The sequence below is a fragment of the Oryza brachyantha genome, chromosome 3, assembly GCF_000231095.2.
Source record: "Oryza brachyantha chromosome 3, ObraRS2, whole genome shotgun sequence".
NCBI lineage: Eukaryota > Viridiplantae > Streptophyta > Magnoliopsida > Poales > Poaceae > Oryza > Oryza brachyantha.
This window is the reverse complement of record NC_023165.2, coordinates 9568650-9592555: the sequence shown is the minus strand read 5'-3', so window position 1 is coordinate 9592555 and position 23906 is coordinate 9568650. Positions and strand designations below refer to the sequence as shown.

Genomic DNA, 23906 nt, shown 5'->3' with positions numbered 1-23906 from the left:
CTGAAGTTTTAAGCCAAGCGGAAGAAAAGGTCAGAATAATCCGTGAAAGGTTGAAAACGGCCCAAACCAGACAGAAGAGTTATGCGGATAATCGTCGAAGGGACTTAGCCTTCGAAGCAGGAGACTATGTGTACCTCCGCGTCACACCTTTGCGAGGAGTGCACCGGTTTCAGACCAAAGGAAAATTGGCACCACGTTTCGTGGGACCATACCGGATAGTGGAACGCAGGGGAGAGGTTGCGTATCAGTTGGAACTCCCCGCTAACATGGCCGGAATCCATGACGTGTTCCATGTGTCGCAGCTCAAGAAGTGTCTCCGTGTGCCTGAGGAACAGACCAACTCCGAGCACATCGATCTGCAGGAAGATCTAACTTATGTGGAGAAGCCAGCACGGATTCTAGAAACTAGTGAAAGGAAGACTCGAAACCGTGTGATCAGATTCTGCAGGGTTCAGTGGAGTCACCACTCAGAAGAAGAAGCAACATGGGAAAGAGAAGATGAGCTCAAGGCCGCCCATCCGCACCTCTTCGCCAGTGCCTCCGAATCTCGGGGACGAGATTCCGTTTAAGGGGGGTAGGTTTGTCACACCCGGAGTTTCGTCCTAAGCCTAAGTCGTAAAAAGAAATCCGTAAATAACAATTGGCTTAATTAACTCAGGAAAAATCCCTCTAAAAGGAATTAACTCAATTAAATCGTGGCTCGCAAATCGACTAACAGGATTTAAATTCAAATTACAGAAGTATAAAATTCGGCCAAACAAATTAATTTAAAACTCGGCAAAAGTGGGGTTTTCCTTTTTCTCTCCTTTTCCTTTCTTTTTCCCTTCCTTCTCAAATTGGGCCGAAGTCCAATTTTCCTCCCTCTCTCTTTTTCCTTTTTCTTTTTCTTTTTCTTTTCCTTCCCGGGCCGGCCCAGCCGAGCCGGCCCGTCTTCCCGCTCGGCCGGCCCAGCCGAGCCGGCCTCCCTCCGCCCGCCGCGCGCGCCCCCGCCTGGGCCGCGGCCTCGGCCCGTCGCCAGCTCGCCCGCTCGCCGCACCGCGAAGTCCGCGCCGCCTCCTCCTCTCTCCCGCGCCACTGACAGGTGGGGCCCACCTGTCAGTGACCGTTCGCCGCGCCGCGCCCGCGCCCGCGCCGAGTCCGACTCCGTCCGCCGCCGCGCCGCAACCGCCGCTGCCGCAACTGCCGCCGCCGGGACCGCGTCGTCGCCGACTCGGTCTCCAACCTCCGCCCGCCCTAGCCGGTCGCCGCCACCCTATAAATCCCGAGTCGCCGCGCGCCGTCGCTCGCTTACCATCGTCGCTCAAGTCGCCGCCGCGCTGCCGCCGTTCGCCGCCGCCGCGCAATCTCGCCACCAGTCACCGGTCGTCGCCGCCTAGCCGCGTCACCACCTCCGTCCCTCTGTCGCCGGCTTGTTGCCACCCTCGCCGTCACCAGGGAGCCTCCTCGGCGCCGCGCGTTCCCTCGTCGCCCGGCCGCCGCCGCGTCTCGCCCGTCGCTGCCGCCGATCGATCTCCACCGCCACCACCGATCTCCCGCACCCGCCCGCGTCGCCACCTTCGCCTCGGTCTCGCCGACCCGTCCGCGCCCTCGCCGCCGCCGGTGAGCCTCCGCACCCACCTCCCCTCTTTCTTCCCCCTTTCCGGCCACCGCCGCCGAGTCGCGTGCCGTCGCCGGACGAGGCCGAAGCCCGCCGCTCCCGTCGGCCACCGTGGTCGTCGTCGCCTCCGCGTCGCCGACGCCTGGCCGCCGTCTCTTGCGCCCGCGCGTGCCGCGCTGCCGCCGCTCCCGCCGGTCGCCGCCGTCCGCCGAGCCGCGCTCTCTCTGTTCCCTCTCGCTGACGAGTGGGTCCCACTCGTCAGTCGCTCCCCGGGCCCGCGTGTCAGCCGCCCATTCCCTCTCTCTCTCACCGACAGGTGGTCCCCACCTGTCAGCCGTCAGTACCCTCTCTCCTCGCTGACGTCAGCAGCCCCATTAATTGCGCAATAATTGATTTAGGACTTTTCTGTTTAGTTAAAAACCCAGAAAACTTCTAAAATTCATAAGTAATTCATCTAGTCTCCGTTTAGGTCCATTCAAATTTCATTAAATTCATAAAATTATCAAGAATCCATTAAAAATAGTTTCTTTTGCTGTTTCAGTAGAGTTTGTGCCTGTTTTATTTATTTTTGTGCTTTGTCGCTTAGATTCGGACCCCGCCGAAGAGCCGGTTTACTTCGAGATCGTCGCCGAAGTTCCCCAAGGGCCAGAGTAAGGCAAGTGACACTCATCCTTGAACATATTGAACCCATTATTGCAAATTCCCCGCTTTATTATTTCAAATATGCATTGTTTTAATTAAAATACTTACTTTATGCTATTTTCGGGTAAACCTTGTTATTATGCCGTTGTTTATCCAACTTTGTTCGTTGCTGGACCAGGGGTAACTTGATTAGAGTCAGGCCTAGGTTAATGCTTAGCCATGCTTAGAACAAATAGCTCATGGGATCACATATAATTATGCTTAATTCTGGATAGCCGAGATAATGATTCACTACCCGGTTCGGGTTAATGTCAACTAAAATATTGATAATGGTGGGCTGTGGGTGCATGGTTTCGAGAGTCGCACCCATGGTAATTAAGGACCGGTTCACGGGAAACCCTGGAAGTAAATAAGTGCTAACCACATGCCGAAATGGGTAAGGTGGGATTTGAAGCATGACTTCGAACTATTTGACGTACCCAGGCAAGGGTAGGCGTGATGGAGTATGGACGGGCAATCGTGGTGTAACGAAAGCTTCTCCTGCTTCCGGATCTACTGAGGCACAAGAGGGGACCGCCCGACTTGGTGTAAAGGAGGGGGTGAAACCTGAAGTGTGGTACGATTAAATAGGGAGGGTTGTGTAACGGGTCCTATCACGGTCTCCTTTCCGGTATGCCGTGGTGGTATGTCGGCGCACGTTCAAGTGTAGTGGAGTCGTGTCTTGTGGGTACAGTAGTACACCTCTGATCAGAGTATAAACTATTCGAATAGCCGTGCCCACGGTTACGGGCGAACTCCCAGCTTCACTGTGATTAGTGAACCCTAATAACTTGAGTAAAATCTGGTATCACTTGGGACTACTGCAACGTGGTGTAACGTTGAGTAGTGGTTGGGCCTGTCGCAACGTGGTGTAACGTTGGACAGTGTTGTGGAATTTTACAACTGTTTACCTATTTATGCTTCACTGTATTTAATTACCTTTATTCTTTAAGCTCTGTTATTTATTTAAATTGCTGCTTTATCGCAACTAACCCTAGCCTGTCCTTGTTAATCCCTATGCATCATTTGTTTTCCCCTTGTCCGTGTTACTTGTTGAGTACGGTGGTTTGTACTCAGCCTTGCTTAACTTTCCCAACCCAGAGCTAGAAGCAGAGTCCGATGGAGGTGCCTCTCAGGAGTGAGCTGTTCCGCCGTCGAAGTGTTGCCTGTGGACTGGAGCCGTACCCGCTGGAGCTAGTCTACCCCTTTGTTTTTCTTTCCGCTGCATTTCCGCTAGAATAAGTGTAATTTTCAGTTGTTTCTAAGAACGATGGTTATGTAATCAACATTGTCTTTTTGTGTACCCTGGCTGGTCCTGGACAGGGATTTAATACACAATTAAGTTCAGAAATTCGTGTGAGGAATTTCTGGGCGTGACAGCTACACACCCCACAGTGCATAGAGCTTCGAGTGGGTCTTATCTTTTATTTTTTATTTTTTCTTACCCCTCTCTCTCACCTCCCTCTTCTTTCTCCCGTCTCTCTCTCTTCCTCCTAGCTCTCCCCTCCCTCCCCTCTCCCGACGGCGGCGGCCGATAGAGCAGCTTGGTGGCGCGGCGAGCAGGCAGGCGGCGGACTCCGGCGGCGCGGCGGCCGCGTCCTCGCGGCGACGCGGTGGATTTGGGGAGCGGCGGCGCGTCGGGCGGCGGTGAGTCGTCGGGTGGTGGCGGATCCAGGTGGCATCGGGGCAGGGGCGGCGGATCCGGTCGCTAGCCACGTCCCCGTGGCAGCGCATCCAGGGCGGCGGCAGATCCAGGCGACAGGTGGAGCTCGCCAGCGTCGGGGCGGGGGCGTCGTCGCTGGCGCATCCAGGCGGAGCTCGCCAGCGTCAGGGCGGGGGTGTCGTCGCCGGCGTCGGTCCCTCTCTCTTCCTTCCCCGGTTTCTCTCTCCTCTCTCTCACTTTGGGCTGAAGCCACCGGATCTCTGTGAGAGAGCGTGCACCCCCTACAGAGACACGGTGCACGCCGATGGGACGAACTAGCTCCTACGTGGCGAGCTAACATAGTGCATGCTCTGAGGGGCATCGTTGGCTGGCCACACGTAGCCGGCCTACCCCCTGCAACATGGCCACAACACAGCTCTCGCGGGCTCGCGCTCCGCGCCGCGCATATATTGCCTGGACGAGAACGACGAAACGTGGCACCGGGATCACTTCTCGCTACCTCGCTATGCGCCCTATGCTATCGTGCGGTTTGCGGACCACGTACACCGGACCCGCCCTTTGCTAGGAGACGGCCCCCGTCAGACTCCAGATGGAGACGAACCGAATATGTGCGCACTTCTGCAAGGCAGCAACCCAGCAATTGACAAGCAGAATACAAGTTGTTTAGGGGCAGGATACTTAGCTTCTGCTTATTTTTTCGGTCTTAACCTTTTACCTTTAGATCTTTAGATCACTAGGATTACATATATAAAAATTTTATTTATAAATATACTGTTTAATTTTTTTCATAAAAACGAAAAATCACTTCCCATATATTACATGTATATAAACGTAAACGTGGGCTCCTGACAAGATTTTACTAGTCCATCGCCATCCCAAAATCAGTCAAAAATATAACCAGACCCATCACTGACAACCACGAAAACCCTAGCCGCCATATATCTCTTATGATATGTTCGATTCGTGATCGAAGTGAGATGTGTCAGATCCATCCCTGAATTGTGAGATGGATTGGTCTTATTTTTCTGTTTAGTTAGATGGATGAGTTAGACATTGTTTTCTGTTTGGTTGTAAGGTGAGATGGGATGAAGTGAACACATCGCATGTTTGATTTGAGAGATGGATGTGAGATGGCTAGATGCGTAGATGTGGTTACCTTTCTACGATTAGTTGGTGAGGTTACCTTTCATCTCTCGAATAAAATTACGAGGTATTAGGATTAATATGTGAATAAACTAAAATAATATATATATATTTATACAAGTAATATATTTAAAATAAATTTAATAAATAAAATATATTTTAACATTAATAAATGGAACAGACAATTCACCATTAAATATAGACGCGTAAATCTTTTATGTATCCCGAAAAAAGATTATATCACCGGTAGCACATGCTCATCCAACGCGTCGCTTGGATGAGTTGGATCCGCATCTGAGAGTAATATTTCTCTTTATAGTCCAACCCATCTCTAAACCAAACATGATTATAAATAGGTTGGTTCAATCTCAACAGATTTCATCCCTGCCACGGGAGCACTCCTACACCCTCCGCCGGCCACCACACCGCCGCCACTGGTAGGATTCGATCGTTGATTTCATAGTCGTGTCGGGGTGGCAAAATTCCCGGTCGGGGCTGGGATGCGCCCCAACGGGGGCGGAGCAGACTTCATCCCTGCGGCAATCCCCAATGGGACCCAATATGCCAAATAGCCCATCATCAATTTTCAGTTTTAAGGCCCAATTAGCCCGCCAGAAGCATCCTATATAAGCCCAAGTATCTCAAACCCTATTTCTGCCCCCACCCACCCTCCCCTCCTGCCTGCCTGCCTCCTTCCTCCTCACGACGCCGCCGCCCTCCTCACCTCACGCAGACCCCTCAACGCTGCTGCCGGCCGCCCTCGACAAGATTACCCCCGCGATTTTTTGTAAAGTTCTACAAGATTATCCCGCGATGTTTGTATTGTTTTACTGGGTTTATTTGGTATGGCTGCCCCGTGATGGCATGGAATCTTTGAGACCTGAGAATTTTCTTCCTTGATGAAAAATCACAAGCAAGATCCCTGAGGGCTAAAGCTATTTCTTTCATGTTAGACGTCTCTGTGTTTTTGTTATGGTATGATGGAATGATGAAATGCACTGGGCTCCGAGCAGTGAAAATCGCTGCGTTTTGATGGAAATGCGTTGCCTAGAAAGCATTGTCTGATACTTTCACTATGCAATATCAGCATCGTTTAATAATTTTTATTCTTTCCTGTATTGAAAAATTTGTGTTTGCCTTTTGATCTGCTCTTGTCACGTGGTTACGGAAAGTTGTAAGAGGCTCCAGCCCCTTGATGAGTCGATCCCTCAGAACTTTCTCTCCGGGGCTCGAATTTTCCGTAGGGGCTAGATTCCGGAGATATTGAGTCGCTTCGCTTACTTTCATCTGTGAGGCGCAGCGAATTACATCCTCCAAGATTACCCCGCATTTTACTGGGTTTATTTGGTATGGCTGCCCCGTGATGGCATGCAATCTTTGAGACCTGAGAATTTTCTTCCCTGATGAAAAATCACAAGCAAGATCCCTGAGGGCCAAACCTATTTGTTTCCTGTTTATGTCTCTGTGTTTTTGTTATGCTATGATGAATGATGAAATGCACTGGGCTCCGAGCAGTGAAAATCGCTGCGTTTTTGATGGAGATGCGTTGCCTAGAAAGCATTGCCTGACACTTTACTATGCAATATCAGCACAGCCTTTATCCAATATCAGCATCGTTTAATATTTTTATTTTTTCTTGTATTGAAAATTTGATTTGAACATGTTTTTCTTATAATGAAATACAACTCACCAAACCAAATGGCTGCATTGTACCAAGATTAGGGTTGTACCCTTGCCCTCGTCTTGATTGCCAAAATAGGCTGTAGCCAAATCAACATGGGAAGTAAAACTGGTCGGGTTGCCAATTGACTCCATGGGCATTCCGCTTACCGAACTTCCCATATTCCACTCAATCTATCTCCACCCTGTTCACTCTGTTTTGTTGAACTTGTCACAAAAGTCACATTTTCTACTGAGAGGGAGGGGTAGTGGAGGGGAATGGTTCATGTGTCCGCCATCCTTAGTACACCCTCTTGAACCAAATGGCTGCATTGTACCAAGATTAGGGTTGTACATTTGCCCTCGTCTTGATTGCCAAAATAGGCTGTAGCCAAATCAACAAGGGAAGTAAAACTGGTCGGGTTGCCAATTTACTCCATGGGCATTCCGCTTACCGAACTTCCCATATTCCACTCAATCTCTCATCACCCTGTTCACTCTGTTTTATTGAACTGTCACAAAGTCACAACCTTGTTTTCGTCAATTTGTCCTTTTTTCTACTGAGAGGGGTAGTGGAGGGGAATCGTTCATGTGTCCGCCATTCTTAGTACACCCAAGTTCCTGCCGCCGTCTCTCCTCTTTTTGATGATTTGTTGGGGATGCTCTTAACTCCGTTTCTGTCGTTTCAAATCCTGCGAGAAAGGTGGTGGCGGACGGTTCGTCATCCGGGCAGCCTGAGGTTATCGTCGCAGGCTGCGTCATTGATGTTCTACATATGTTTCTTTGTTCATGAACCTGGCATTAACAAATGAGTAATTAATCCGATACAAACAGGTTGTCGAATAACAATAAACCTGAATCACGTTTTTCTTTGTAACGTTGTCCATAAAATTGGTTTTAATAACTCAGTCAACTACAAAAGTTATTTGGACTAAACCATGGAGCGCTTTGGATGTCTACAAGCTACACTGTATTTAGATTAAAGCACATGAATGTCCAATTGACAGTTCATTGCTGTGAGGTTTATATGTTAGTAAGCAGTAATGCAGAGATGATCTAACTGTAACAAGCATATTCGGCTAGTGACCATGCCTCAGTGGTTTGCTCCTTTTTGTTCAACATTCCATGGGTGGCTAGTGGCCATCTCTCGTTGCAGCTGATGTGGCTGTGAGGACTATGGAGTATGGACTATGATCTTGCGAGGCTTTGCTGAGCTTTGTGAAGCTTCAATGTTTCGAGCGCCCTCAGATAGGAAACTACAATTTAATTTAATTTGTGTGAGATGTAATGGTCATATGAATTTTTTCTTCGGCTCAGCTGAGATCACCCTGCTTTAGTATGGTCTTATCAATTGAGATTGCTTGTTGGGGATGCCCGGTTTTCTGCTGGTCTCATGGGTTGAGATCAATAGTTAAGACTTTTGGGTTTGAATGTGCTAATAAGCATAAGAGATTGTTTACTAACAACTAACTAATAATTTATGAATATATTTTTTATGTGTATTCTCAGTAATCTATGCCTTTTGTCTGAAAATATAAGTATTTCTATATTTATTATTAAGGTTGAGAAAAAATAGGTGCAAAAAATCTGAAGAATATTCAATAAGAGGAACAAGTATGAATATGAATAGTGTTAGAAATAATTATATTTTAGGACAAGATTCAAATGTTTTGCATGCTTATATTTTGGAACGATGGAGTATATAGTAGGATGAAAAACTCTAAAATCAACTCTAAATTTAAATTTTAAAATTTAAAATTTGACTGATAAAACATAAGCGAAAAGATGTGTGCTAGCCATATGCGCAAAGCTTGAAGCCTGGAATCGAGTGTCCACGAAGCCAACATGTCCTTTGTTTAGCGCTACTCCTATCTAAAAAATATGAAGTAATTTTAATAAGGAGGAAGCGTATATCCTAGTACATACTAATATTAATTCAACATTGCAACGAGAAATGAGTTGCCAATGTCGGATTAATGTTTTAGTTATTGGGATGGATTTATATGGGATTAAATACTCCTACTTTGTATTATAGGTCACCTTGTGTTTGTTCTAATTTAAAAGTTTCCAAGTTTGACTAAATTTATAAAAGTATAGCAACATATAAAAAGTATGTTTAATGGTAGATTTAATAAAACATTTTGGTATTGTAGATCTAGTCAAATTTAAAGAGATTTAATGAAATGGTTAATTATCCATGCCACTACAAATGTCTATTTACAAAAATGTTATTACAATTTGTGTATTTGGATAAGTGTCACCACTATTTTCTTAAATTAGATCCATGCCACTGCTGTGACCTTTTTCATCCACTCCGTCATCTTCCTCATCGCTGTCATCTCCTCCCTTCATGTCGCCGCACCGGGAAATTGATGACGACGATGACCTCGTCTTCCCCCTCCTCCACACTAGCGATGGAAGTGGTGGTGGCAGCGGTGGTCGGCTCGAGGTTGATGGCGCGGTCCACCGCGGCTGCCATCCATTAAGATCGGTTTCCGATGTTGCTACAACGCTGCCCATTTTGCCGGTCGCCGACTTCGTTGTCATCTTCACGGTTGCTGAGGTGGTTATGAGTCCGACAGAGAATAAGGAGAGGGAGAAAAACGGAAGGAAGAAGACAGATGGATGGAAAAAGTCATAGCAGTGGCATGGATCTAATTAGAAAAATAGTGTTGGCACCCATCCAAATATACGAATTGTAATGACATTTTTCTGAATAACTATATTTGCAGTGGCATAGAACGAATTAACCCTTAATTAAATTAGTCAAATTTAAAGAGATTTTGCTTTAACTAATGCAAAGTGACTTACGGAACAGGTAATACAATACTTTATTGTTAGTTCAACTAGGGACAAAAATACGTGGGCCGTGTGTTTAGAACAAAAGAAGAGTACGCGGGACAAGCCAAATTACAGTAGAGAAATAATTCCAATGGCGTAAAAAGAATTCCAATGGCGTGCATATGAGATGCTTCTAACAAACGGAATTGCAGCATGCTTTCTTACGGTGTGTATATGAGATATTTCTATCTATCAAATGGATAGTTCCAAGCTAATTAAAATGCACGTTGACAACGATAACTTGCGTACGTGAATTCACCTTTTCCTTTTCTTTTTAGGGAAAATACGTGAATACACCCCATCCAGGAATTTTCTAGAATTTGCTCATGTCTACATTTTCATGGCCATGAGCTGTGTTTCTCGTTGTATAGATGAGTGCCGACCATGATGTAACGCGTATGGTGTGGTCTGCTTGACGTGCGACCCAGTTAGTGCTGTGCGTAAGTCGTCGTGACAAGCAATGCAAATTTGCAAGCTCGGCGCCTCGGCCGAATGCTTGGAAATGTCAGCTTCCTTACGGTTTGTCGAGGCGGTGCTCGGGTCTGGGCCAACCATAAAGCATCTCTTACTCCGTCTTGCTTGGCTCATCCGTTGCCATGCGCCCATCCGTGCTTTGCCTAGACCAATTCCTTGCAAATACTGACGATCTCTCACTGGGCTTATAAACTCTTTTTTCGTATGTAACTGACGGTGACCGGCGAATACGCATTCTTATTTTGCCATCTAATATATGTTTCGCGGTAAACCACAACCAATTCCCCCCAAAAACCAATTCCCTCCTATTTTTGGAGGCCATTTGTTTAATGCGAATTATTACAAAAGAAACATCTCCATGTTTGGAAAACAGATACCTGGCATTTATGTCCCATCCGTAAAACCCAAATTGGGGCAAGTTTATACCAGGTCAGAATAGATTTTCCAGCCTGTTGTCCACAACTTGTATTTCCCGGTGTAGAAGATACGGCACGCGCGACTAGCGCCGAGCGGGTGCACCCCTTTTTCGCTTGCGTTCTCGTCAGCCAAGCGATCAAAGTCATGGAAAATACGGAAATAAAACGCAGTGAAGACTGAAGAGCACGACTGAACGAATAGGACGTGGACTTGCCCGGCCAGGCCAACCGAGCCAGGTCAACTCCGTCCCACGCAACGCCTCCTCGTTTAAGCGTCCCACGTCGAGTTGAGGCGCGGCCGCGGCGTCTCAAGCCAAGCGGCGCGCTTGCTCTTTCCCGGCTTCTTCAAAAGCCCCGCGCCGTGTTGGCCTGATCACCTTGCGCGCGTCACCCGCGTCATGGAGGAGGACGGCGGCAGCGACGCGCGGGTGGTGGAGTCCATGCGGCGGCTACTCGACGCTGTGCCGCCGGGGGACGACGACCCGCACACCATCTTCCGCCTCCCCGCGGCCGTGCGCGAGCGGCACCGCGACCTGTACGAGCCCAAGGTCGTGTCCGTGGGGCCGTACTACCACGGCAGCAACGGGCTCGGCGCCGCGCAGCGGCACAAGTGGCGCCTCCTCCGCGACTTCCTGTCGCGGAGCGCCGCCGCCGGGCTCGGGGCCTACGTGCGTGCCGCGCGGGAGGTCGAGGCCGAGGCGCGCCGGTGCTACGCTGAGGGGTTCGACATGGGCGCCGATGAGTTTGCTGAGATGCTGGTGCTCGACGGCTGCTTTTTGCTCGAATTCTTCCTGAGGAAGAGCGAGGGGCAGCTCGCGGCGCCCGGGGGCGCCAAGTGGGCGTGGCAACACATGTACCACGATGTCCTCCTCCTGGAGAATCAGATCCCGTTCCTCGTCGTCGAGAAGATGCACGGCGTCGCCTTCGCCGGCGAGGATGGACCCGACCGGGACGCGCTCCTCGACATCTTCTGCAAGGCGTTCGCCGGCGACCTGCCTTCGAGCCGCATCATACGGCCGGCGAGCGACAAGACCATCCACCACCTGCTGCACCTGCACTACGAGTGCAACGTCCGCAACCCGGCCGTGGACAGCGAGAAGGCGCGTAACGGCGGGGAAGCCAACGGCGGCGCGTCATCGCTGGCCATCTGGAAGCAGCCGCCCGTCCCGTCACCGCGCTCCGGCGGCGACGGCGCGGTGAAAGGGCGGATGACGTCGATGATCCCGCCGGCGGCAAAGATGGAGGAGGCCGGCGTCACGTTCAAGCGGAGGGCTACCCCGCGCGACGTGTTCGACGTGAGCTTCCGGTACGGCGTGCTGCACATGCCGGCGTTCGTGGTGGACGAGAGCGTCAAGGTGCTCCTCGCGAACCTGGTGGCGTTCGAGCAGGGCGGCGGCCGCGCGGCGAGGAAGCTGGACGGGGGCAACCTGATGACGGGGTTCGTGGCGCTAGTGGGGTCGCTGGTGAACGCGCGGCGGGACGTGGAGGTGCTCCGCCGCAGCGGGATCCTGCACTGCATGATCACCGACGAGGAAGCCGTGGCGTACTTCAGCCACGTGGTGCAGTACACGACCATGGACTACGACCGGCACCTGCTCGCTTGCCTGTTCCGAGACATCCGGGAGCACTGCCACTGGAACAGATGATTTGGGTGTTTCATCCAAATGCTGCTTGGCTGTTTGCTATACGATGGTCTTCATAGATTTTTACTGGACGACACCTCGACCACATTTTGCCTTTTAGTACATGCTACTCTTGCACTCTTACTGTTATTTAATGTAGTCAAACAAAAACGCTATCTAATGCAGTAAAACAAAAATGGCAGTCATTCATGCATGTTTACTAACAATATTGAATGGAATAATTCATGTTGAGGATGCTGGTCGTTCCCAATTCAAACTTAAACTACGGACCAAATAGGCAGCTCTCTTCTGATGCGTGCTTTCCTGACAAAATGACCATTTGCTTACTATGCAATGACCAGAGCCAAATTCTCAAAATGATTCCTAATTGTTATTGACAAAACGATTAAAGAACTGCACAGTTAGCCTTTTGTTTCATAGAACTGCACATGGACATGTTCTTACGAGTTACGAGTGAGACTTGATCAAGAACTGAAATTTTTACTGCAGTTCCACAGGCCATAACTGCACAATTTTAGTGTAGTTGCAGTGAACCAAAAGAACTACAAAAAGAGCGTAGAATATACTAGAATAAAACCAATTGTCAGAACATAAAGAAAGGAAAACGATTGTTTGCAGATTGTGGATTTTATTGACATACCAGGTTTTTTCGTGCAGCAACATACTGGCAAAGGGGAAAACCGTAAATGCCCTCCATCAGACCATACCTGAACTCCCCTCTAGATTATATCGGCCATTTATGATGGACGAATGAATCACTGTATGCTATGGGGCTACCTGTAGGTATTAAAAAGCAAAAATTCTCATAGACAACTTTGCCGAGATAGCCCCCAATGTATACAACGGATTGTCAAGTCATGGCTGAATGCTGATTGACATCCTTATGAGCCCAGGCGCACCTTGCATACCGCAGTGCTATCATGCTTAGCCATCTTGTCATACTAGCGAGAATTCAGGGTTACCTTCATCTGTACTCTGTAGTAATGTGAATTAGCGGACTGGTGACGAGAAGAAAATAACCAAAGAATAGACAAGAAACCCCGCCAGAAGGATCCCTCCGTATACAAATGCTTGGGATGACTGCTTGGGGTGAATATATTCAATAGTGCAGCATTTCATCTTATCTCTTTCCGCAGACAATACACGTTCTACGTACCTGTCAAATCAAAGGTGTCAACAATGACTATAAGAAAATAGTGAATATCAAACAGTTAATCACAAAAAAACACAAAGGAAAGTGGAAAGTGGGAAATATTTGATGCTTAGGTCAGAACAAATGCAAAAGATAGCTACTTGGCAATCTTGCTCTCAGAAAAGTACATACTGCTGCGTAAATATAGTGCTCTGCAGGATATCAGAGCTGTTTTTATAAGCATCAACTAGACGGTGGTCATAGAGCAAGGAGGATAAATCCACAAGTTGTTCTTCAAGCCTCTGAAATGGGGCCAAAAGAAAGTATCAGATGCAAATAGAACTTTGAATTAGAAATAAACTGCTGCAGTAAATATGAATACTTACATCAAGGTACTCTTCCAAACGTTCAACAAGTTCATGGGGGAAAGGTTCTGGCATGGTTGTCACCTTCTTATAGAATTTCTCTACCCATAACTCAGTGCTGGACTTGTTCTTATTACCTTTAACAGGTTCTCCTAATGGTGTCTTGAGATGCTCTGATGCAAAGGATTGAACAGACTGCACCAAGCAGACAGCAGTTACAGTTCTAGCGTATGTTAAATAATACTAATAATAAAAGAAAATGAAAGGAGGTTCAGTTGAATTCCAGAGGACCTCCGATGTGTCTCTTATTTTGTGAAGGGCAGCATCAACTTGAGCATAAATTGTAGTCCTCTACAAATATTTAAAAACATATATTAGATTTGTTGCAAATGAATATGTAACAGCTGAAGGAACCAAAATTTACATAGGTTATTACAAAATCCTGGCCATGCTGTTGTGATGATGCATAATATCAAGATTTTCTAGATATAGCCACATAGACTACAATTTATAACAATTAATTAGAGAAATAAATACCAATGCTAAGATCATTTTAGCCAGAGAACAATAGTCTGAAATTGGTAAAAGAAGCTAGAAGCAATGGAAGCATAGCATGAGCTCAATTTATGACAGCCTCCACTCCCATGCTCTCTACAAACCATAGAAGGTAGAACCTATTGATGTCTCATCATGATACATAAACATGTTTTGTGCATTCCATTGACGTCTCACACTGGTGAACAAAAATGTTTTATGTTCAGGAAAAATATAATCATTGGATAACATTACCAGTGCAATATCCTGAAGGATTTGACTGATCTTAGAGGAGTTTGAGAATGGTCCAAAGGGATGGCATCCAGCAGCCCACAACCAATTCACAACAGGTCTTTCATGAATATGTGATGCTCTTTCATATGGTGCACTCAGACCTCCAACTGCTGAAGCTAAACCTGCCAAGATATGACGCTGTGCTAGAGACGGAAAAGCAAACTGCCTAGTTGTTTCTGACACATAACTGCAATGTGAAATAAATGTTATAAGCACAGCAGCACTTGAACACATGTAGCCATGTCAGAAGCCATAGAAGAATAATGCCTGTAGACCTGTATGAATATTTGCATACCTTAGAGGAATCTTTTCATTGTTATGCTCAAGTACAATGACAACATCTTTACTTGTCCAAACAAGATTTTCTTCTTCCATCAGAAGTTCAGCATCAACATCAGCCAACGACAATACAAAGCTGTCAATTTATGTTTTTAAAATATTAGCAACAGCAGTGATATACCTTTTATCTTTTCAACTGTATTGTGAAATAGTTGTATTGCTCAACCTAAATGACATTCCTTGATTGGTAAGTTACATTTTGAGCCTCAAACTGTATATCAAGTGAGTGAGGGTTGGTTTTTAGGCAAGTACATGTTGAGGGAGAGAGGAGAGTTGCTTACACTGGAATCACTCTAGTTCCATAAGTTCGGTACATATCTCCATGTTTCTTCTTTCCAGTTCCTCTTTTTTCTTTCTTATTTCTGGGCATGTAAGATTCCCATATAGGCCTATGTTTGATGGAATCATGTGTGTCGTCTTGCTCATTCAACCAATGCTGTTGTTAAAAAGAGTAGAAACTACTTACATCATGAATTAAAAATAAAAATTGCATCAGACATGGAGACTGAAGCCAAATTGCAGGACATCATTTAGAAAGTGTTGCACACCTGCTTCAGGAAGAACCTACTTGAGAGGGAAGGATTTGCAACCTCTAATAAACCAGCAGACAGCACATCAGCAGAGCGTTCCATTTCCTGTACCAGTTAATAGCATATAACCGTGATGTTGGATTTCATAAGACAAAAAATTTGGATCCATAAATATAACTTCATTCTAATTGGTGATATCTTCATGTGCTTCAGGGCTTCATCACAAATCTAAGAAAAATAATATCAAATATGATCGAGACTGCTGTGTGAGACATCTATTAGTTGACTTACTTTACAATTGATTTAGCATTTTTTTTCATTACGAAAACAAATAAGTGAAAATCCCATGAAAATTATGAATCATAACATTGCACTAGTTGATGCACTTCAACAAGTTAGGTGAGAATCCATGATTCCATCTATACTGCTCACATGCAGGATGCAGCAGCCTGTTTGCTTAAACATGGAAATAGGATGATATTGTGTCTACTATACGTATATAAATACATAAAGTGGCCTTCAAACGCCTAGCTGAAGCATTTATGATTCATTCAATACCTGCAGATCTACTAACCAACTCATAATGGCAATTCACCAATGTGAGCTTGCAATTCAAACATGGGAGTATTTGGATAAAGCAAGATTCAGCTATCCAACAAACCTCTTTGAGTATTGCTCCATCCAAGTATGTTTTGGTACGAACATGAAATCGACCATCAGTCTTTGTTTCATGAATAGAATGGCTGCGCATTGCTTTGGAAACTGCAACAGCTAACTTTTCATGCTGATGCAGCGCATGTGAACCAGAAATAATTATTACCTCCTGTCCAGTATGAACCATTCTTTTAACCTGGAAAATATGAAATTTAGAGAATCAGGGTGAACCATATTTCAAATAACTATGTGCATTTCATAATTATACATGGCCAGAAGAAACACATTTTCATTTGGAACATACATCAGGCAAACATTAGATTAGCCCATTTAAGGGCAATGATGTTATTATTTAACTAACATTGAACAGTGATGACACTCTGCCTCCTAAATTGAACAGTTTGATTGGCGTCATAATATCTATAGCAGAGCTTCCAATAAGACTGCAGTCGCTGCACGATAAGTCATTGCTCTCTACTTGCTTTTAATTGTCCTATAAGGATCAGCCCAAAATATACAGAAGAAAACAACTTAGTGGAACTTGCTGCAGATACTTATTACTATAACATCACACAAAGTTGCATTGGTGATGATATTCCATTTGCATGTAGCAGCAATGAACAGTCGCAACTCACAATGCTGCCAAAACCTTTGCTTGTGTGCCATTAAATGCTACTTTGTCACTGGAATATGCATATTCAATGTTTCCATTTCATAAAAGTGCACATTCAATACGGTGGAATATCTACAGCGCTGTTTCACATTTAAGGAACGAAAATACATCCAAACTCTAAATTGTATTTTAGCATTCCAGGGCTATTGGGAGTTGTGATGTTACAGCATCTTTCTTTTTTCTTTTGCTGGGAGCGGCCCAAGTAGGTCCCCTGATTTTCATTAAGTTAGGAATTTACAGTTATACATAGAGGTTAGCTGCTGCGGAGGTGCAGCAGTGGGTAAGCTAAACTGAAACCAAAAACCAAAAGAAAAGAAGCAGAGACAGAGAGGCTAAGGGAGGAGTTAGCCTATTCCTTGCGGCACCCTGAAGAAACCTGCCGCCTTCCATACCAAAATTTCCTCCTTGCAATGCCCACATAGGGCATCATTTACAGTACAACCAAAGTCTCCCACCTCACATACCTAGGAAACAGGTGCCACCCTCCCGCATATCCCTGCATAGCCAATTATCCCACCTAACTGCATAGCACACTTAGGCCGCATTCGGCTATCCCCCTAAATAACCCAGATTCCCTCGTTTTCCGCGGGCATGCTTCCCGAATTATTAAACGGTGTGTTTTTTACAAAAAATTTCTATAGAAAAGTTGCTTTAAAAAATCATATTAATTTATTTTTAATTTTTTATAACTAATAATTAATTAATCATGTACTAATGTATTTCTACGTTTTCCGCGCCGGATAACCACCCCAAACTAACGCGGCCTTAATCCAACCAAATTGGAAGTTATGGTGGCACTAATCTGCTGCCCGACTAGCTCAGATTGCATTTGAGACATTCTGACACTCATTTGCATATTGTGTGGGTTGTATCTTTTTGCCCAATATAATTTTCTATGCCTACAAGGTGCTCCAAAATAAATGCTCCTAACTAGTGCGTGAAGTAATACAAACCAGTAAGATCACTACAAATTACAGTGACCTCAGCAACTAACAGATGTATTCATGCAACAAAGTCAACAAACCTCTCTTTCAATAGCTTGAACATCTATGCTGTAGTTGTGACCTGCTTGAAGAATGTTGTACCGATTGTGATTCTGTAGCACAATTATAGGTACGAGCAACCTCACTGCCATATCAACAGTTTCAAACCTAAATTTGGTAGGAAACAATAATATTAAATAAAAGTAAAATAAAGGGGGCACATAATATATATTTAAAAGAACAAATGTACCATATGTTCCAACAGAAATCATCTGCCTAATGGACAATATCATCCATACAAGGCTTGGAGAGTTTGACACGTATTCAAGAGGAGAATTATTAATTTTTAAAATGTAGTGAAGTTTTGTTTAACGACATGTTTAATAGTTACAATTGTACTTCATTTACAGATGGTTAATCTGTTTGTCTGTTTTGCAGATTAACTTAGTTGTTGAAACAGAAAATAAGCAGCAGAGAAGAATTTGAATAGCAAAACTATTTTGGCATACTGCAATTTTCTTGCCGCATCTTAATTGTAATGCTGTATGCCAAATATTAAATTACATACTCCCTCTGTCTCATAATATATACTATGCCTTTGCCCTTTCTTGGAGAGGTTAAGGAATGGGGTGAAATTAAATAAGGGATGGTTGTGATTGTTCGAGAACTTGAGATGATGAGGTAGTCGGAGAAGTAGCTATACTCTGAGAGATCTGAATGCTAGAAGTAGCTATATTTTGAGAGGGATTATATTTTAATGATTTTGCTTGCTAATATCCATACAACCTGGATGTACAACAATAAAAACGAATTTCCATGTAAAGATAGCTTATGTCACATTCACCAAATAATAAGACAAACATGTTAATGACTAACAGAAATGAATGGTTGGCCAGTGAGGCGTTTCAACTTGAATATACCTAAAAACTTGGTTCAACTCACTAAATATTCTGAGAAGTAAATACTAGCTTAGATAATCATTTTAAACTACGAATTAACTGTCAGATGATAAACCATCTGAATGGTTTCATGCATCAAACTAAGGAGCAACTTTGATCCAAATAATAAATTTCAAGCAATACCTGACGTCAGGAGCTATAACATGCTCAATGGTAGTTGAAATTAACCCACCAAGCTGCCCAATAAAAATATCTTGTGTTGAACTAGCACTGGGAGCAGCAAGCCCTCTTGGGAAGATTATATTTAATAGCCGAGGCACTGACCTATAACTCACACTGCCCTCTTCAGTTTCTATTTTTCCATATGTACAAGGGCCTGCTGACAGATCTATTACAACAAATCTGCAAGGACCAATACAGCGGTGGTTTAGAGCATATCAACATACAAAGCTTAGTTACAATTCCACAAACAACTCCAGTGTAGAGTAAAGGGGAAAAAAACCATCCAACATGGAAATATTAAGAGTAAAATATGACAGCTAGATATGGATCGAACCATGCGCACGAGATGATACATGTATTTCAAAAATCACCTCAATCACGGTTTGATCTTTCAGTTCGCCCAACTAATCCAGAGACCTGTTGTTTTTTCGACAACAACTTATTTTTTCCATTTGTCTATCAACATTTCTTAGCTGGGCATTACATCCAAAATTGCACAATAAATCTGAATACAAAACAAGTCTAATACCAATTCAAGTGGAACTAATTGGTTCCTTTCGGGATCTGCAACCCTATTCACAACTGATAATAAAATATAAAACATAAAAGATGTGTTGCTTTTCTGAAACAACGCTGAAGAGAGACAGTTTGAATACCAATTACACTACAAAGTAAAATTTTGGCAGTAGCTATCTTACTGGAGAAATGCAGCTCAGAACATATTTACATACAGCTAGGAGTATATTTATATATATTGTAGATTAGATTCAATCTTATCTGTTACAGCATATTGCTTCCACTGATAGAAAACTAGGAGATATATTTATTCATGTACTCCCTCCATCCCTAAATAAGGCAAACTTTTGGTTTCCGTGTCTAGCGTTTAACCATTCGTTTTATTTGAAAATTTTTCAAGAAATTGAAAAAAATTAGTCACACATAAAGTACTATTCATGATTTATCATCTAATAAAAACAAAAATGTTAATCGTAATTTTTTTTGAATAAGACGAATAGTCAAACATTGTAGGTAAAAAGTAAAAGATTGGTATATTTTGGGACGGAGGGAGCACTTGCCAAGATTTGGACGAAAAGATTGTTATACATTGATTGTCAATGCATGCAAAAATCTAGACTAGAATAGTGCCCTTAGATGGCAAATAAATAGATTGAAACAAAATGCAAAAAAAAAAAAAATTATATTCATATCTAAAAACTGTATAAATGGCCACATGAGATCAATTAGCAACCTAGATGTAGAACACCCAAATCCTACTTTTAGAAGAGTAGCTAATAGCGCTAGCACATAAATTAATGGTACAAACAGGTTATCAAAAAATGAACTGACAAAAAGAAACAAGTGCTCTATATGGAATGGTTTGCTGCAATGTTTATAATGAATTGCAATAGCCAATAGCTTATAATGTCCGTATGTCTTTTTCTACAGACTACTGATCATCTGGCAAGATGGGGTTGATATTGTCATTTTTAGTGTCTGCTAATAATGTGGCATCTCGAATCTTGATAGAAGTTGCAAAGCTACCTTGTAACAAGAAAAGAGAATTGGAACTTAGGAGAACTATCACCTTCCAGAACTCAGCCAAACTTGAGTTGCACCACCACCATTGTAACGATATCGGTAGATGTAATCTGCTTCTTGTTTTTTTAGCTCTTGTTCTGTTAGTCTTCCTATTGCACCATACATTAAACTATCAAGATCAGCTTCTTTGTTCCGAGGATCCATTCTTACCTGCCAAGGAAAACTCATATCAGCATTCAAAGCCACCCTCAATTGCAATGGTAAAGACGGACAATGAGAGCACTTTATTTCACCTGTCTGTTAAGTCAAATACTAATTGAATGTGTTACCAAGAAACAAAAGTTGGACGATTATTTGCTTGTTTAGATGGACAAACTGGTTTAGACTCTGGTCTGACAAAGCCTACCATCATCTGCTTGTCAGCTGTAGCCAAAATTTGAATTTTGAAACTTAATCTTATAGTTGGTTTTAAGGTTTTTCATCATAGTTTATTTTTCGGCATTGGCTTTTAAATCTCTAAAAACACAAATATAAAAGTTTTACCTACCTATGAGTAAATATCATATAACTGCAACTATTTTGGAAAAATTATCAGTTTGCTGCAACTTTAGCTAGACATTTCAGAAAATTGCAACAATAGTGTATGAATTTATCAGAAAGCTGCAACTTTATTTGTTTGAAAAGTTTTGGACCCACATGCCATACACACATGCTGATGTAAGTTGGGCTCACATGTCATACACAAGAAGGGGGCAAAGTTGCAGTTTTATGATATAATTGTTTGCTATCATTGCAGTTTTGTGAAATATCAATCTAAAGTTGTAGTAAGGTGATAATTTTGACAAAGTATTGCAGTTTTCTGAAGTTTTCTCATTATTTTCGGTTGTTTCGTTCATTTTTCTACAGCTGATCAGTTGTAGATCAAACGATTAGAGTTTTTTCAGTGTAATTCTCACTATTTCGATTAGCTTCCTTCTCTTTTCCTTCTTTTCTAAATAACTTTGTACAGTTGCTTATTAATACATGTCAGTAGGGTTCACCACTACTATTTTCTTCAAAAGTAAAAGGCAGGAAAATGAACAAGACCAACATGCTCATTGAATCCAGTATTACCATGAAGGAAGGACCGCACTTTCTAATATCTAGAATTTGCATATATGTACACATGACATAAGAAAGGAACAATGCCGGATAAAAGTCACCATACCTTGTCAAAATTAACAATAAATATCGCAATAGGAGCAGGCCTATCCATCTCAGGTGACGAATAACCAGTATCCATGTCAAAAATAAATGAGTACAGCCTCTGGAATATAGGCTCTACCAGAGTCGCATCTACCTCAAAAAGAGGGAATTCCCTGCCATATTCACTCTGGAAGGGACAATATTTAGGGCCATGATTTGTGTCAATGATGATCTGAACAGACACTAAACACTTTTAGAAAACAATGTAGTTCTACTTACCTCTCTTGCAGTTCCTGCAGGAACCATTGCCTCCTTGAGTGACTTCTCAAGAGAAATCAGCTCTGGTTGTCCAGCCTAGTTAAATGTATTTTACAATAGAACAAGATGAAAATAGCAGCGAGATGACTGTTAAAAGAATAATTATGTGACCTTAAATGAAGCCTTACTGCTATGACATTATACATAATATGATGCTCAATATCAATTGGCTCTCCTGTCTCAAAACAGGAGGGCCGATGGAGTGGAAAGCTCGTCTTTAGGAATTCTTCCAGCTTATGTCCATCCAAGGAGTATCTATACCCTCCATCACCATTGAAACCAATAAGAACAACGTTAACCTCAAGAGGCACCTGAAATGGAACCTGCAAAATTCTCCTAGTGTGTCAATGGATATTGGAAGCCTAAAAGATGTGCACAATAAATGTTTTAGAAGAAATGAGATAGTAGAGCAGCTCAGCAGCAACGAATGTCTGTAATACAAAGTTAAGATTACTATAGTTTGTTTTTTCTTGTTGTATGAGCATCGGTTTGGGCACAAGTTACAACATACAGTCAATTACAACACAAAACTTCTCACAAGTTTTTTTCCCCCTCAGTGCCTTCTCGCAGGCACTCATAACGCTAGTACACTAGCACATGTAAACCGTCTTGGGCATGATCGGAGGAAGAAGCTTATAAGCATAGAAATTCTAGAATCTACAAATTTTGCACGTCCTGCAACACCAAAACAGCGGTCGATCTCACTAGAGAGAAAGAAATTCACCTGCAGATCCCGCACATAGAGAGTAAAATTCATCGCATCGCAGTCTACTGCCAAGTTCGCATCCATCCGAGCCCAACATCACCGGATCACCACTATAGACGTGCGCCGTCCGTGGGCGGGCGGGACGGGAGGAGAGGTTTAACGGAGGGGGAGCAGACGAGCGCTGAGTAACGATGCGTACCTCTGCGCGCGTATGGAGCATGCGGCGAACGTCGGCGCGGACGCTGTCCTCGACATCGTGGAAAGCGCTGTGGTGCCACTGCGGGTGGCCGGGATCCCGGCGGAACGCCTCCCGCCGGGCCGCCGCGTAGGTGGCCACGGCGACTGCTAGGAGGAGGAAGCGAAGGAGCAGGGGAGGTCCCATGGGAGGCAGCGCAAGGGAGGAGAGGAGAAACCCTAGGGCCTGGGGGTTTCGGGAAGCTTCGCCACCGCCGCCGCCGCCGCCTACGAGGTAGTCGGGAGGCGGAGCACCGGGCTGCGCGGCTGGCGGAAGTGCGGACCGACGGTCCACGGCGGCGCGTGCGTTTGTTGCGCACTCCTTGCCCCGGATTGGCCGTTGCTTTGAGATCGGTGATGTTTTGACTTACTTGGACTGGTCGATATTGGAATATCTAATAACTGTGAGGTTTGGATTATATATATTCATCGAACCTGCAGTACCATCTTTCTGCTTATTATTATCAACATAAGCAAAACGACTAATTATTGATTAAAAAATAATTTACAGATAAAACTTTTATATGCGTGTTGTTAATCATATAAAAACAAAGGTCATTAAATAAACAGTGTTAAAAATATACCATCAACTTTAAATTTAATTTTTAGTGTACAATATAAGCAAAAAAAGCGAAAAAGATATAGACTAGAATTTGTTTGGATAATGAGAATTGAGAATTTTTTTCCCACCTCCTAAGCTATCTTCCAATCCTGGTACTTGATTATTCATATCTCATTTCATACACTTCACACATTTCCTTACTCCAATACTGTCCATCCTAACCCATTATCCAAACAAGCCATACTGTCAATACACACCGTATGCATATTACAAGAATATTAGATTATTGTACTTGTGTTAAACAGATTTCAGACTCTATTTAATAAAAATAATAATAAAAACTTAGGTCTCCATCTCAATGTAGGCTTAGTACAACCAGAGATGAGAGATCCAAGTAACCCAAAACTCTTTCATATCGTCCATCGACACACATTTAACCATCAATTACACACGTCAGACGTGTGCATTCTTAAAATTAGAATTACGGTACATCACTACGATCAATAAGTTGTAATCTCGTGGGCTACTTGGCATTGTTAGGAGACAACACATATAATAGTCACCCAGTTTGATGGCGAGAAGTTTCATCGAACAATTGAACTTAACGAGTATCAGGATCT

At 43.9% G+C, this 23906-nt stretch overlaps 2 protein-coding genes and 6 non-coding genes across 8 annotated transcripts; 7 read left to right on the top strand and 1 right to left on the bottom strand.

The window, feature by feature from the left end:
* Positions 1–5936: 5936 nt before the first annotated feature.
* LOC121054036 lies at positions 5937–6014 on the top strand. The gene has a single exon (XR_005811503.1). It is a non-coding gene; the product is annotated as a small nucleolar RNA R66 (small nucleolar RNA).
* A 51-nt stretch (positions 6015–6065) lies between these two features.
* Positions 6066–6152, top strand: LOC121054067. The gene has a single exon (XR_005811532.1). It is a non-coding gene; the product is annotated as a small nucleolar RNA snoR118 (small nucleolar RNA).
* A 288-nt stretch (positions 6153–6440) lies between these two features.
* On the top strand, positions 6441–6518 carry LOC121054037. Its single transcript, XR_005811504.1, has one exon. It is a non-coding gene; the product is annotated as a small nucleolar RNA R66 (small nucleolar RNA).
* Positions 6519–6567: 49 nt separating this feature from the next.
* LOC121054068 lies at positions 6568–6655 on the top strand. The gene has a single exon (XR_005811533.1). It is a non-coding gene; the product is annotated as a small nucleolar RNA snoR118 (small nucleolar RNA).
* A 186-nt stretch (positions 6656–6841) lies between these two features.
* On the top strand, positions 6842–6930 carry LOC121054056. The gene has a single exon (XR_005811523.1). It is a non-coding gene; the product is annotated as a small nucleolar RNA snoR109 (small nucleolar RNA).
* Positions 6931–7125: 195 nt separating this feature from the next.
* On the top strand, positions 7126–7214 carry LOC121054057. Its single transcript, XR_005811524.1, has one exon. It is a non-coding gene; the product is annotated as a small nucleolar RNA snoR109 (small nucleolar RNA).
* Positions 7215–10736: 3522 nt separating this feature from the next.
* On the top strand, positions 10737–12414 carry LOC102704787 (UPF0481 protein At3g47200-like). Its single transcript, XM_040521977.1, has one exon. The coding sequence runs from the start codon at positions 10873–10875 to the stop codon at positions 12118–12120; it is 1248 nt and encodes a 415-aa protein (XP_040377911.1). The 5' UTR covers positions 10737–10872; the 3' UTR covers positions 12121–12414.
* A 266-nt stretch (positions 12415–12680) lies between these two features.
* LOC102704504 lies at positions 12681–23041 on the bottom strand. The gene is made up of 16 exons (XM_006651255.3): positions 22690–23041; positions 21913–22107; positions 21746–21820; positions 21489–21653; positions 20328–20491; positions 18704–18922; positions 17663–17789; positions 15973–16161; positions 15330–15416; positions 15063–15217; positions 14738–14857; positions 14404–14629; positions 13906–13965; positions 13636–13809; positions 13442–13551; positions 12681–13273 (listed from the first exon to the last, which is right to left on the bottom strand). The coding sequence occupies exons 1-16, from the start codon at positions 22870–22872 to the stop codon at positions 13108–13110; spliced, it is 2415 nt and encodes an 804-aa protein (XP_006651318.1). The 5' UTR covers positions 22873–23041; the 3' UTR covers positions 12681–13107.
* Between the last annotated feature and the right edge of the window lie 865 nt (positions 23042–23906).